At 43.8% G+C, this 13,240-nt stretch overlaps 2 protein-coding genes across 5 annotated transcripts in view; both read right to left on the bottom strand.

Moving 5' to 3' along the window:
• Positions 1–3,235: 3,235 nt before the first annotated feature.
• On the bottom strand, positions 3,236–7,301 carry rpia (ribose 5-phosphate isomerase A (ribose 5-phosphate epimerase)). Of its 2 annotated transcripts, XR_004612794.1 has the most exons (10): positions 6,857–7,301; positions 6,204–6,264; positions 5,968–6,023; positions 5,778–5,837; positions 5,579–5,643; positions 4,851–4,919; positions 4,536–4,677; positions 4,190–4,289; positions 3,772–3,934; positions 3,236–3,737 (listed from the first exon to the last, which is right to left on the bottom strand). XR_004612794.1 is itself a non-coding variant. In XM_034576848.1 (9 exons), the coding sequence occupies exons 1-9, from the start codon at positions 7,106–7,108 to the stop codon at positions 3,837–3,839; spliced, it is 903 nt and encodes a 300-aa protein (XP_034432739.1). In that variant the 5' UTR covers positions 7,109–7,301; the 3' UTR covers positions 3,236–3,836. The 2 variants fall into 2 exon arrangements, 1 of the variants encoding a protein (XP_034432739.1); XM_034576848.1 differs by having other exon boundaries at positions 3,236–3,934.
• Positions 7,302–7,774: 473 nt separating this feature from the next.
• The window catches only part of slc4a11 (solute carrier family 4 member 11), a 68,503-nt gene continuing 63,037 nt past the window's right edge, over positions 7,775–13,240 (bottom strand). For all 3 annotated transcript variants that reach the window (XM_034576846.1, XM_034576844.1, XM_034576845.1), the window contains 3 exons: positions 12,646–12,841; positions 11,449–11,618; positions 7,775–10,621 (listed from right to left, as the gene is read on the bottom strand). In XM_034576846.1, the coding sequence (XP_034432737.1) occupies positions 10,555–10,621; positions 11,449–11,618; positions 12,646–12,841 (433 nt within the window). In that variant the 3' untranslated portion in view covers positions 7,775–10,554. The remainder of the gene's footprint in view (positions 10,622–11,448; positions 11,619–12,645; positions 12,842–13,240) is intronic.

Below are 13,240 nucleotides of genomic sequence, written 5' to 3'. Positions count from 1 at the left end.
ACTCAGGGGGGCGGGATCACAGGGGGGCCCGCCCACTCGAACGCCACGCGCCATTGGTCGGTCAGCGGACTGTCAAAGTGACGCATGCGCACTGGAGAGTGCCACACAGCATGAGCTGAGCGGTGACGCAAAACAGCCCCGCCTCCCTCCGAGGAGGACGTGTGATTGGTGGAGGGGATGTCGTCCTCCGTCCAATGGGAGAGGTGATGTCACTGGATTGGTCAAGTGGTTAGCTCCCGCGGACCACTCGTAAGCACAGGATTGGATAGTCGAGCTGTCAATCACAAGTAGTTGTCAAGACAGCCGACATGAAAAGACCAACGTGGCTGAAGAGAAACTTCCTGCTTCTGGTCACGAGACGTTTCACTGCTAATGGTTTTACTTTCATGTAAACAATGATTAAACTGATTTAATCAAACGTAAATATTATATAATATTTATATAGTATAATATTTATTTTACAGTCTGAAGGACTGAAGAACAACAACTGTAAAATAAAAACTACATCATAGGGTCAAGGGTCAATTTGGAGAAGTGTGGGAGGAAAAGGAAAGAAAAGAGGAGGAAGAGGAGAACGAGCTTTTCAAGATGGATTTTTCTAGAATAGACACGAACAGAGTTATTGACTTGTAACCGGAGTTTGAACTCACAACCTCAGACTCTGAAGGAAAGAGTCATGTTAAGGAGCTTCCTGTCAGGTGACATCACCTCACTGATGATGTAATGTCACTCTGTGGCTGCAGAGCTGCTGACTTGACTTCTGTCCAAGATTCGGTTTTCTAGATAAAATCCTTTCTGTTGTTTATCTAGTGAAGAGAAGCCTGTGATTTCATTTGAAAGTTTGATTCCTCCATGAGTGAATGTTCACACAGGAGGTTTTTCCACCGACTGAGATTCGTGACTTGATCAAACATTTCAAAACATTTTCCAAAAGGTCTGTTGTCAAGAGGAAACTCTGACATCGTTCACATTGCATCTACAAAGACATCAGAAGTTTGTCTTTGCTCGACACTGTTTCTTTAGAGAGAATTGATCTGTTTACAGTAAAAACCATTTTGAGGACTGTGTCTGGATCCTTTGTGCAGAGCAGTGTGAGGAGGCTCTGTCCCAAAGTCAGTGGGTCTCAGCTTGTGGGAGGAGCTGGGTTTAATTAGGATAGTATTGGAATTAAGAATTGCTGCCAACTCAGAGTGAATAAACGTTTCTGATCAATTGGTCCTAGAATTCAGAGGAAATTTGCAAAGTTCGAGCACCTGCTCACTTGATTTGCTATGAATTTTCAAAGTTTTAAACTCTAGACGGTTGTTGTAGCGCCACCATCAGGATGACTGGCTCCTGTGTGCTGAGTTTGGTTTATGCTCATGCACGGGGAGGTGGATTTCCTCAGAAGAAGAACATTTAGTAATAATAACAAACAGGATATGTTTCAAGCAGCATAAACATGTGGAGAAAAAACTTAAAGATAAACAGTCAGGAAGTAAAATGACATGTCATTGAGCTGCAATATAAACATTCATTATTTTAATTTTTAAGTTTATATGTAAAAAAGCTGCATCACAGCCCTGAGACTTTAAAGTTAATTAGTAATGTTTTTATAAATACACAGTTAAAATCTCACTTTAAACATAAAGAACCTGCATCGTTACAGATATGTAACATGACGTCATTGAGAAACATTGACGTGTTGGCATGAACTGAGCTGATTGCATTTCTAGCGCCCCCAGGCGGCCATAAAGGAGAATTACACAATGTCTATAAATAATAGTTAAGTAGGGAAATACAAAGTTTTATTTTTGTTCTTATATAGAAGTGCTGGTTAACTCTGTTACTGAGGGTGTTCAGTTTATTATAACTTCAGCTCCATCATGTTATGAACAAGTGAAGAGAAGGAATCATCAGAAATAAAACATGGAGTCATTAGAGTTTTGGGTCTTTATTGTTTGGCAAAAGGAAACTGTACCTTCACAGCAGAAATCATTATCACAGTGAGTTGGTAAAGAAAAGAAGAAAAGAAATGCTGGTGCAAAAACATCCATCATGGTGCTCACTCTGAATTCAACCACACTGCTGTAACATCCCATAATAGAACAGAATCCGATGCATCGTACCTGATAACTCTGACCTAATGTGACAGACAAGTTCTGCAGACTTCTCATAGCTGCTCATACAAAAACACAGAAACATAAGAAAATAAAACCAGAGAAAGGCATCGTGAGCCGGGAGCAAAGTGAAGAGGTCAAATCCCCAAAAGGACAAACGGTCACTGATCGTGTGGTGAGTGTGGACAGTGAAGGTTCAGCAGGTGAACTGGCTGCACAGTGAGTTCATCTCCCTCTGCAAACAGCACTATTCACTTTTAAGATGTAAAGTAAAACCGGACTAGACATGAAATATCTAAGATGCTTCTTTGTGGAGCTGAACACAAATGAAAGCTTCAGAGATTCATATTAACTTCTGTGTTTTTATGAATCATTCACGTATTGAATCGTCTTTTATAAAACTGAACAGTGCAGCTCTCAGGGAGGTTTGAGGTTTTTGGTTTTTGACTACGACTGACAAAGAGGAATCTCTATTGTTTGACAAGGCACATAACACGTGTTGGTTCATATCTTATCTACACAGCTCATTATTAAACATGAAACATTTACAGCACAACTGCAGATCATCACTACAGCCTGTGTGAGGAATAGGAGAGGAGTCATGCACGTGGATCACAGGCACAGAAGAAGAGACACAGTGGACGTACATGCGTCAACAGAAACACATTCACACACTGTGGACTTTACTCCTCATCACTCCACTAGTGTTGAAACCGAGAGGAAACCACCGATTTCTCAAACTCTGTCTTTGCTCAGAGCAGGAAACCGAATCATTGGTCCATAGCAGCTGAGGCGAGTATTCACCAACGCTCAGCAGAGAAGGAGAAAACATGTGAACTGTCACATGACGACTAGACACTGAGCTGGTGAAGGAAGCTGGTGTGACAGGAAGAAGTCAAGAAATCTTTAACTCCAGAGTTTTCAAAGTCAAACGAGATCAGCAGCTTTTATAAACTTCTCCTTTTAGGGGTTCGAGACCGCCGCAGTAGTCTGGATGACAGGCGTAACCGTAGCAACAGTGATGCGCTTTAAAAACTAAAAGATCGTTATGTTGTTGTAGCCTACATTTTTGAATTGAAATGAAAAATGTTCATTTTTGGAGCCTCTTGCTGTTTCTAGATAAATAATAACTTGTCTGTGTTGTACACTTCACATTATTTGACTTTAATTGAACAAAGCCACTTCAGGGCAGATCAGCTTTTTAACAGAATAAAGTAACTGGAGTTTTCACTTGACTGCTGAACTTTAACTTGGTGATTTGATGAAGGAGGTTTTCTATGAGCTGCTCAGATGAAACTTGAATGGCTTCATTTCTTTGAGACTCTCCAGGCACACTTTACTCTGCAGCAGTGACTCAGCACACTGGCTGAGAACCACAGCACTGCAGCCGCTCAGTCTAACCTGCTAATGACAGGATGAGCCAGGAACCAGGAGGCTGAGCTGAGCAAAGACTGGAAAAAGAAAAACTTTAAGTACATCTGGTATATTCGTACATCAGGCACTTTAACACTCACAGAATCAGAAGCACCAGCGGATAAAGAACCGGTGAGAGAAACCAAGTGATGGTGAATTTGTCCGGTTGTGAGATGAGATGATTGGAAACTTCCCTGCTTTGGTTCTGTCCAGTTCCTCTGAAGGAGGCAGCTCCGAAAAAAAACAAAATCACACGCGGCACTTGAGGGAGAAGTGAGGTCAGTCGGGAGGAGGGGGGGGGGGGCGGAGGAGGCTCCAAACTCCTCAGTTGACGGGAGGATCACGAACCTGCACGCTTCCGTCCTCCATCCCAAAGTAGGCTCGTTCAGCCATGCCCACGAAGAGGCCCGTCTCCACCACACCTGAGGACACATCAAGAGACACGTTGCTGGGTCTGCACACATTTTATAACATGTAGCTGCTCTCAGACATTAACTGAACTCTGGATAATCCCCTGACGTTCTCCGGAGGGGCTGTATGTGAGAACGCAGCAGGAGATTCTCCAGATGATTCTCCTGCTACACTCTTCATATGTGCAAGACAAAGTCCTGGAGGAAGTCCGGACCATCATCACCTCCACTCTATAAACCCGGTGCTGTCGTCTGCGAGCTTCTCACCTGGAATCATCTTGATCGCAGTGTTGACCTCCTTCCAGTTCTGAGCGTGTTCAAACTTCCAGTCCAGGATGAAGTTGCTGTTGTCGGTGACCACAGGACCCTGAGAGTCACAGACACAATTCACAGTCAGTCACAAAAAGGCAGCTTTGTAGCTTCACTACTGACGACAACAGACTGGGGTTACACAGACTGTTTACATATAATCCAGGACTAAAACTAAAAATCTGAAAAATAGAGAGAGAGAGAGAGAGAGAGAGAGAGAGAGAGAGAGAGAGAGGGAGCTGCCATGAAGACGGTAAATTAAGAGAAGTGGTGCCATCACAACCGGAGCCAATCGTCCACTTACTGCTTTGCTGACGGCCATCCGCAGGTTGGCCTCCCCTCCGAAGCGTCTGGCTATCGTCCTGGAGACGGGGACGTACGCCATCGGGATCACTTCAATAGGAACCCCCTTCTTCCACTGTTGGCCCAAAGCCTCGGAGTCTTTCCTGAGTGGAGAGACGGTGAAAGACAAGAACTGAACCTCAACACATCTAGTTACAACCCTCGTGTACATCAGCAAAATCAGCTTCTCCACCAGCAGCGGTGTCTAAAGGAATCTAGTGTGAGAGGCTCAAACTCAGAGGGACACACGTCTTCAGCTAAATGAGAAAATACAAACCTGTAGTCAGCGATTACAACGAAATGTTTAGCACAGCCGGCGATGATCTTCTCCTGAGTCAGGCAGCCGCTGTGAGACAGAGACAGAGGCTGTGAGACAGAGGCTGTGAGACAGAGACAGAGGCTGTGAGACAGAAGCTGTGAGACAGAGGCTGTGAGACAGAAGCTGTGAGACAGAAGCTGTGAGACAGAAGCTGTGAGACAGAGGCTGTGAGACAGAAGCTGTGAGACAGAAGCTGTGAGACAGAGGCTGTGAGACACAGACAGAAGCTGTGAGACAGAGGCTGTGAGACAGAGACAGAGGCTGTGAGACAGAGGCTGTGAGACAGAAGCTGTGAGACAGAGGCTGTGAGACACAGACAGAAGCTGTGAGACAGAGGCTGTGAGACACAGACAGAAGCTGTGAGACAGAAGCTGTGAGACAGAGACAGAGGCTGTGAGACAGGCTGTGAGACAGAGGCTGTGAGACAGAAGCTGTGAGTCAGAGACAGAGGCTGTGAGACAGAGACAGAGGCTGTGAGACAGAGGCTGTGAGACAGAGACAGAAGCTGTGTGACAGAAGCTGTGAGACAGAGACAGAAGCTGTGTGACAGAGACAGAAGCTGTGTGACAGAAGCTGTGAGACAGAGACAGAAGCTGTGTGACAGAGACAGAGGCTGTGAGACAGAAGCTGTGAGACAGAGACAGAGGCTGTGAGACAGAGACAGAGGCTGTTTGTCCTGCACTCACCCTCCACCTTTGATCAACGTCAGGTCTGCGTCCACTTCATCTGCTCCGTCGATCGCTACGTCCAACTGTAAACACACAGAACCAGTCTCCACGTTCACATGTGCTACGCCACAGCTACTTTCACTCCACATCCAGAGGACAGGGTTCGAACATGAGCGTATTGTGGCCCGTTCTCTTTTCCACAGCTGTGTCATCCTACCTCTGGGTGTCTGTCCAGGTCCGACAGCGTGAGGCCGTGCTTCAGGATCAGCTGACGAGCCTGTGGGGTGGGGGGGGAGAGTTTTCTCTTTACTTCTATTTAATTTATTTTTGTTTATTCTCTTCTCTCTTCTATTCATATAATATCAGACGATGAGTTGGACTGAAGTGTCTCGAGCCCTCAAACTGACCTGGAAGGACGTGGGCACACACACGATGTTGAGTTTCTCCTGACGCACTCGCTCCGCTGCAACAAACACAAACACACAACACAAACACACAACACACAACAGACAACACACAACAGAAGGAAGAAGAAAGATGTTAAACCTTCACTCCTGCTTCACATCTTCAGTCTGATCGATTTACCAGCAAATCAAAGTACATGTTTGAGACCTGACTCCACCTTCACTGTGGTGGTACTCACCCAGTCTGTCCACAGCGTAGACGATGGTCGACCCGCTGCCCACCCCGACCACCTGGTTGTTCTGCAACAGACGAAGAAGAACTCAAACAACCAGCAGCTCCTGTGTGAGACCTGAAGTTTTCTTTCTAAAGACATTTACTGAACTAGTTTCTCTCTTTATTAAACCTATTTATGGATTTTATTTTTGGAATTATTATCCATGTTCTTCTGTAAAAGTACGATTGCATCATTGTTTTATAAAAACACTTGAACTAATGAACAGATGAACTAGAAATCTTATTAAAAATCAGACATGTGAAGAGTTTACAGGTTGTGTGATGTTTCCTGTCTGCTGTTAGCTCATGCTAAAGCTAAATAAAGAAGCTAACACCTGGTGTATATTGTACATTATGTTTATTTATTTCACACCGACCACAGTGAGTCACTGACCCGGGTCAGACGCTCAGGACCCGGGGCTAATTCAAACCGTGCAGGTGAGATAACGGTAATAACTAACGAGCTAACTGTGGCTAACGCTACAGGGTTTGAACTGGAGCTAACTCTGCTAGCATGAAGCTAACTGTCTAAAACAAGTGAAAACTACAAGCTACAAGCTAGCAGCATGTTAGCATATGATGCTACATACAGTTAGCACATGGAGCTACATACTGTACCTGCACGTGGTTGTTTACTGCGGCGTTAGCGGCCAGTTTCTTCGCCTCCTCGGCCATGTTGCTGTCAGAGTTGTGGTTAAAGTTGTGGTTAGTGTCGGTGGTGGTGCTGTCGGTGGCGTCGGCAGCAGAGTGACCGAGGAGACGCACGTGTTTCTGGCTGAAGGAAAACAGAGACCCCGCCTGTTTCCTCCGGGCGGAGCGGAGACCTGCAGCGAGGTGACAGGAGGAGGAGACCCAGCCCCGGAGCCTCATGACCCGGCCCACAGACTCAGACGCACCGGGACACCGGGGGAGCAGAGTCCCGCTGCAGGGACGAGGATCAGCTGATCTGGATCTGCGGGTTTAAACCGTGGGTTCGAATCCCGAAGGAAACACGACGATCAGCTGTTGCGGATCTGCTGCCACGCGACAGCAGCGACCCCGCGAGGACAGACTTGGAGTTGCACTCACATGTTTGTGTTTGTTTTGGTCCATATTTCAAGTTTCTAGTTTGATTTGTCAAAGATGAAGAATAAACATCTCAGAAGGGCAACAGTTAAATTAGAATATAACTAAGTTTAATATAAAAAAGTCAAATAAACTACAAAAGTAAAACTATACACATTCAAAGGTGCAGTGTGACTTTAACTGTATGGAGTGTGTATGTATAGTTATTGCACGTGTGTATCACATGTAAGAAAATGAAACAAACCCAAATAAACATTCAAATTATTTAACGTGTACTTAATTATAATTTATTAATCCATGTCCCATCCAATGACATGGGAGGAGGCAGGGTTAATGACCTGTACAGCAGCCGGCCACCGGGGGGCGATCAAGCTGCTTTTGGCCTCACTTTAAGGAGCTGTGATGTCGTCCATCTTTTATAAACATGTTTATGTTCATATGGATCCACAATAAACACAACAGACCAGGATCTTTACATCACTACTACTTTTTTATTTGGCAAACAGCTTGAGATAGTCTCTCTTTTCAGTGTACAGTATATATATACTATAGTAAACCAACACATTTTGTTTGATAACCATTTTTTTCTCCTTTTTACATATTACAGCTTACAAATATAGCTGATCTTTTTGACAAAATTACAGATTCTGTTTGACACCTAAATTAGTTATGCTATATAAAAATCCACACATCTTACATTCATGAATAGAAAAAGTAGGCTATATGAAATCAGGGAGAAAGAGAATAAAATAAACACCACGTTACGCAATTTTTAAACAGATCCAATCGGGAGGAGGAGGAGGAGGAGGAGGAGGAGGAGGAGGAGAACAGAGGCGTTCACTCTGAACCCAACGTTAGGACCTCTGAGAGAAATGTGCTGCTATTCCAAAACTCATCAGTACAGAGAAGATATCAAGGAACAACATCAATACTGTCACGTAACGAAGGATGGTTTCACCTCTCGGCCCGAAGCTGGAAACCAACACTTTGCCTGGGATTATAATGGATAGTTGATAAAAACTAAACTTTGCATTGCAAACTGTACATATTACTTCATAACTCACAGTCTCTCTCTCTCTCTCTCTCTCTCTTCCCTCACCAGTGCTGTCTTAAGGCTTAGGCCACGGATTATGCAAATGCCCGCCGAAGCTTTCCCTTTCACGCTATCTCGGCGCGAGACATCTGCTTAAATCGGACATCTTTCTCACGTCTGTAAGACAAAGTTGAACAGAGCTGCGTGAGGGAGCTGCCATTTGGATATTGGGAAAAGCAACGAAACCGCAGGAAAATCCGTGGATGCGACAGGCAAACACTTTTTCTTTTTGTTTTTTTTAGCTCCTCTGTGCAGTAATTGACCGATGCACAGAGTTGGCGAGGATGGACTGAAAAGTTGCTGTGGTAAAAACACAGCCGGCCTGTTGCTGCTTCCCCGCTGAAGCTCTGTTTTTATACACAGTATTGCTGAATATTGAGCGTTGCATTCAGTTTATTGAGAAGTTACGGTTTGACTTTTTTTTTCTTCTTCTTGTGTAGGTTACATGTCCATTGGCATCACATCGTATCAAAACAACCCAGATAAGACATGCTGTAAGCAAACCGCTGCTTAGAAAAGGTAATTTTTTTTTTTTTTAATTTATATTTTTGTTCTGTAGATAACAAGGTCCAGACGTCTGGATTATTACATGACAATGTTTCGCAAGCATTGATCTAATCATAACATCTAAACAGAAAACAAGACCGGATTATTCTAAAACTCGTCACTAAAAGAAAAAAGAAAAAACCCTGGGATGCATTTCGTTGGATCCAAAGCCCGCAAACGCTTATTTTAGTTTTCTTTTTTTTTAACCTTTAACCTGACTCTTTACGAGCAATGCACCAGAACGGTTGGAGCTGGACTTTGATATGTAAACACTGCAGCAAAGACATGACACATAAAACACGTCAAGTGTGGAATGTGAAGGAGGAAACACAGAATGACCGATCACGCTTCAGGGTCAACGCACACAAACTATCATTTTGTACTTAAAAGATAAAACTGTCTTTGTGATAAATAAATATTCTATTTCAATTTAACCTAAAATATTTTTCTTTTTTTTGTATATTGCCTTAATATATTCTAATACTTTAATAATTTGATAAAGATTTCACTATATGTTTTGGCTTGTGCTGTCGTTCTATATAATTACATTTATTATATATATTTTATTTTATATATATATATATCTGTGGAATGTATATTCTAGTCAGCTGAGCACTTAAATTCCACCTTAAAAATTAGGTTTTCTAAAGAGCTGGCAGGAAGCGAGGTTAGAGACGGATTGGTGCCCACACACACACACACACACACACACACACACACACACACACACACACACACACACACACACACCTTTCTCCTCTGCTTAATGAACACTGGCATTTGTTGGAATGACTTAAAAACTAAACACGTCCGGAACAAATGGGAAAACTACACCGAACAAAGGTTGGAACGTCGCACAATGACAGAAATACAAAAAAAGGGTAAAGATTCACTTCACATTGGCCTAAACGCAGAGTTCCTACCAGTTATTTCACACATGGAAAAGTGTTTAAATACTTATCAACACAGTGTAAGTAAGTAAAAGGTTTGTAAAACCACAGTGTGAGGGAGAGATCCTTCCTTCTTACATCGTGCCGTCACACATTTCTACGTCCTACACGACCGGCAGAGGCTGGATAACTTACACAGCATTAGTAAGTACTTGAAGCACTTACCCACAGGTTCAAACACGGGTACACACACTGCAGTGAGGAGAATGTAAAGTGTTGGAAAGTAAAGGAGTGTGAGGAGGAGGAGGAGGAGAACACGGAGGTATGTCTGACAGGGTCAAACGCAGGTGAAACAGGGGATTCTGGACAGTCCTGGTTCTAACAGCAGGACCTTGTCCCCTCAGAGAGACTCTGTCTGTCCACGTTCATGGAAAACGTTTCCCACGGCTCTCGTCTCTGTCTCTGTCTCTCTCTCTCTCTCTCTCTCTCTCTCTCCCTCACACGACTTCCCACGTTTCCAGTGCTTCACCTGTTCTTATCAGATACAAAAATCAAAACAGTCGGGGTTTTTTCTCCTTTTTGCTTCCGTACAGTTTTGCATTGAAAAATATGCTTTTTTCTTTTTTTAAATCCTTTAAATCTGTTTTTTTAAATTTTTTTTTATTCTCCTTTTAATTTTCCAGATGTCAGCTTGTGGTGTCGGAGCGTGTTCCCGTCGGTCGCTACATGTGTTGGGCGTCCATTATGTCCAAGTACTTGGCCTCAATGATACGAGGAAGCACGTTGTTCCTAAACAGAGCAGAGAGAGAATCCGTGTCAGTTGAAAAACATCACAACATCACATCAAGACTCGTCCTGTCCTTCTCAGTAGAGAACGAGAGAGTAAATCAACTGGGCTGGTTTGTACCAGACTGAGTGGGGGGGGGGGGGGACATGTCACTACAGATGTCTCACAGCCCTGATGTCAATCATATCTTCATGAAGAGTAGAAGTAAAGTAAAAACTGTTCTCAGACGTGAAAACACTCACGTTTTTGACATTTGACCTTTTCCAAAAGTTCTGGAAAAGTTCCCGAGCCCCTGACTCTGTGTTGTCACACACAGCCGCACCAGAGAACGTGGGCATGAGGCTCTGAGAACTTAACTTTAAAAACACTGATCAATGTTTGGTGAAGAAAAAGTTTAAACCAAATCTTCGCAGGATCCTGCTGATTAAACTTTGACGAGTCGGCGTTATAAATAAAGTTGATCCGCTTCTCAAAGGCGAAACCTACATTATTCATCTCAGACATTCCACCGGTTTGATGCCCGAAAAGAAAGTGGAGGAGAATGTGGTGAATTATTCGGTGAATTTACAAATACCACGTATATATATAATGCACCACGCACATCTGCTGCCCCTGTTCTCACGCTGAGCCGAGACCGAGCGTGTGCATCTCCACCGAACTGCCAGATGTTTGAAGTCACAGAAACTAAAAATGTAATTCTCCCACTCACAGGGTGCTTCAGAGAGATTTGTAGTTAACAATAGAAACGTCCACAGGCAGATTCAGGTCAGGACACTGAAAGTCATCTCGAGGAAATCATTTACTGGGACAAACCGGAGCCCGGTGGTACCTGATTGGGATTAGCAGGATCATGAGCAGAGGGAAGATCATCTTCATGTACGGTATCGGGTACATGCCAAACGTGCACAGCACCAGCAGCTGCATCATCTGCAGGAAGGTGAAGTAGTGGATCTTCCTCTGGGGCACTTTGCGGATGTAGTGGGTGGGCGGGTAAGACGTCTGCGGGAGGCGAGAGGATCAGGACAGATTAAAATACAATCTCCTCCTCGCTGTCCTCAGGTCTGCTGCAGCATTAGAGGACTGATGAAGGGAAGAGGACGTCTCCCACACACACGCACACACACACACGTCTAAAAATGCAGGCTGAGATTTAGATCATTAATAAAAAGAACAGTAAGTAAAAACAACAAGTGCTTTTATAGCCCAAGGATTTAAAGCTGCACTCAGGGATGTTTCCAGTCTGAATGTGGCTGCAGCAGAAACCTGATGAGCAGCTTCTCGTTCGGTTTCCTCTGCAACAAAACTGCTCCACAATCCTGTTAAATACCTGAAACAGTGTTTGGAAACATGAAAATACCAAAACCAGACTCACTAAAACGTGTCTGTTCACAGCTGAGGGCTGGAAATCCAACATTAAAAAGCTTTTTGTCGGAGCAGATATATTATAAATGTTCTCCTGTTTCATTTAACCTTCAATCAGCCACAGACAGAGATGCAGAGATTGTTTGTGTTGAACAGTGAGACTGACGTCTTCACGTCGTTACCTCTCTCTGCCATTTGGAGGCGCTAGTGTGTGAAGTTACAGAATACAGGGCAGAGGAAAAGGCACTGTTGCTTTACCGAGACAGAACGAAGGTTAAATCGGACGAGTGGAGCAACAGAGAGAAATTTTAAAAAATCAAATAGTTTCCCAATATTTGATTTGATCCTAATTTGATAATGTTGAGTTCAGGAGATAATGAATAAAAGACGAGTGTCAGAAACTGTAATCAAAATGTTAATTAACGAACTGAGCTGCCTTAATTCGCCAAACCCCACCCACCTGGGGCTCACGGGTGATTAAAACAAACACCAGAAATTATATTTGCAAGTATTATTTGACTCGGGTCTGGTCCTTCAGCGCCCGGCATCCAGTAAAACTGTTTGATCTGCAGAGCAATGGACATATGGTCTCTCACACACACACACACAGACACACACACACACACACACACACAGACACACAGACACACACACACACACACACCTGCTCCTTGAGGAGTAGCGCCATGCGGTCACACATCTGGTTCCCGTCGATGGAGGTGAGGGCGATGTACAGGAAGAGGCCGTACAGGACGGGTTTGGGGATCCACTGCAGCGGGATGGGCAGCAGCAGCACCGACACGCCGATGAAGATGTTGGCAGCCAGGGACGTCAGCCGGGTCTCCTTCACCTGGACAATACTGACGCACAATAACACACACACACACGCAGACACACACACACACACACACACAATGATCGGTTACTGGAAAGCACACAATTGTATTTATACAATGCAGCAGACAAATGTTTGACTGGGATTTTCTTATCAGGGTTCTCACACATTTTCCAACTGACAGATAATCCAGAGAAATGAACCGTCTCAAAACAAAGTTAAAGTTGAATAAAATAACAAGAGCCCAGATGCTTGAATTTCAAATAAATAAATACATTAAAAAAGTTAAAGTTGAAGAAAGACAGAAAAGTCAGGAAGAGCTTCAATCCTCCTTCGTAAACGAACTGAGGTTAGATCCAGATTTTTGCAGGAAAAGTGATGAAAGTCATGTTATTGTCTCAACTATTAAATTCATTAGGAACAG

Source organism: Hippoglossus hippoglossus, chromosome 22, assembly GCF_009819705.1.
Source record: "Hippoglossus hippoglossus isolate fHipHip1 chromosome 22, fHipHip1.pri, whole genome shotgun sequence".
Classification (NCBI taxonomy): domain Eukaryota; kingdom Metazoa; phylum Chordata; class Actinopteri; order Pleuronectiformes; family Pleuronectidae; genus Hippoglossus; species Hippoglossus hippoglossus.
This window is presented reverse-complemented; position numbering and strand designations above follow the sequence as displayed.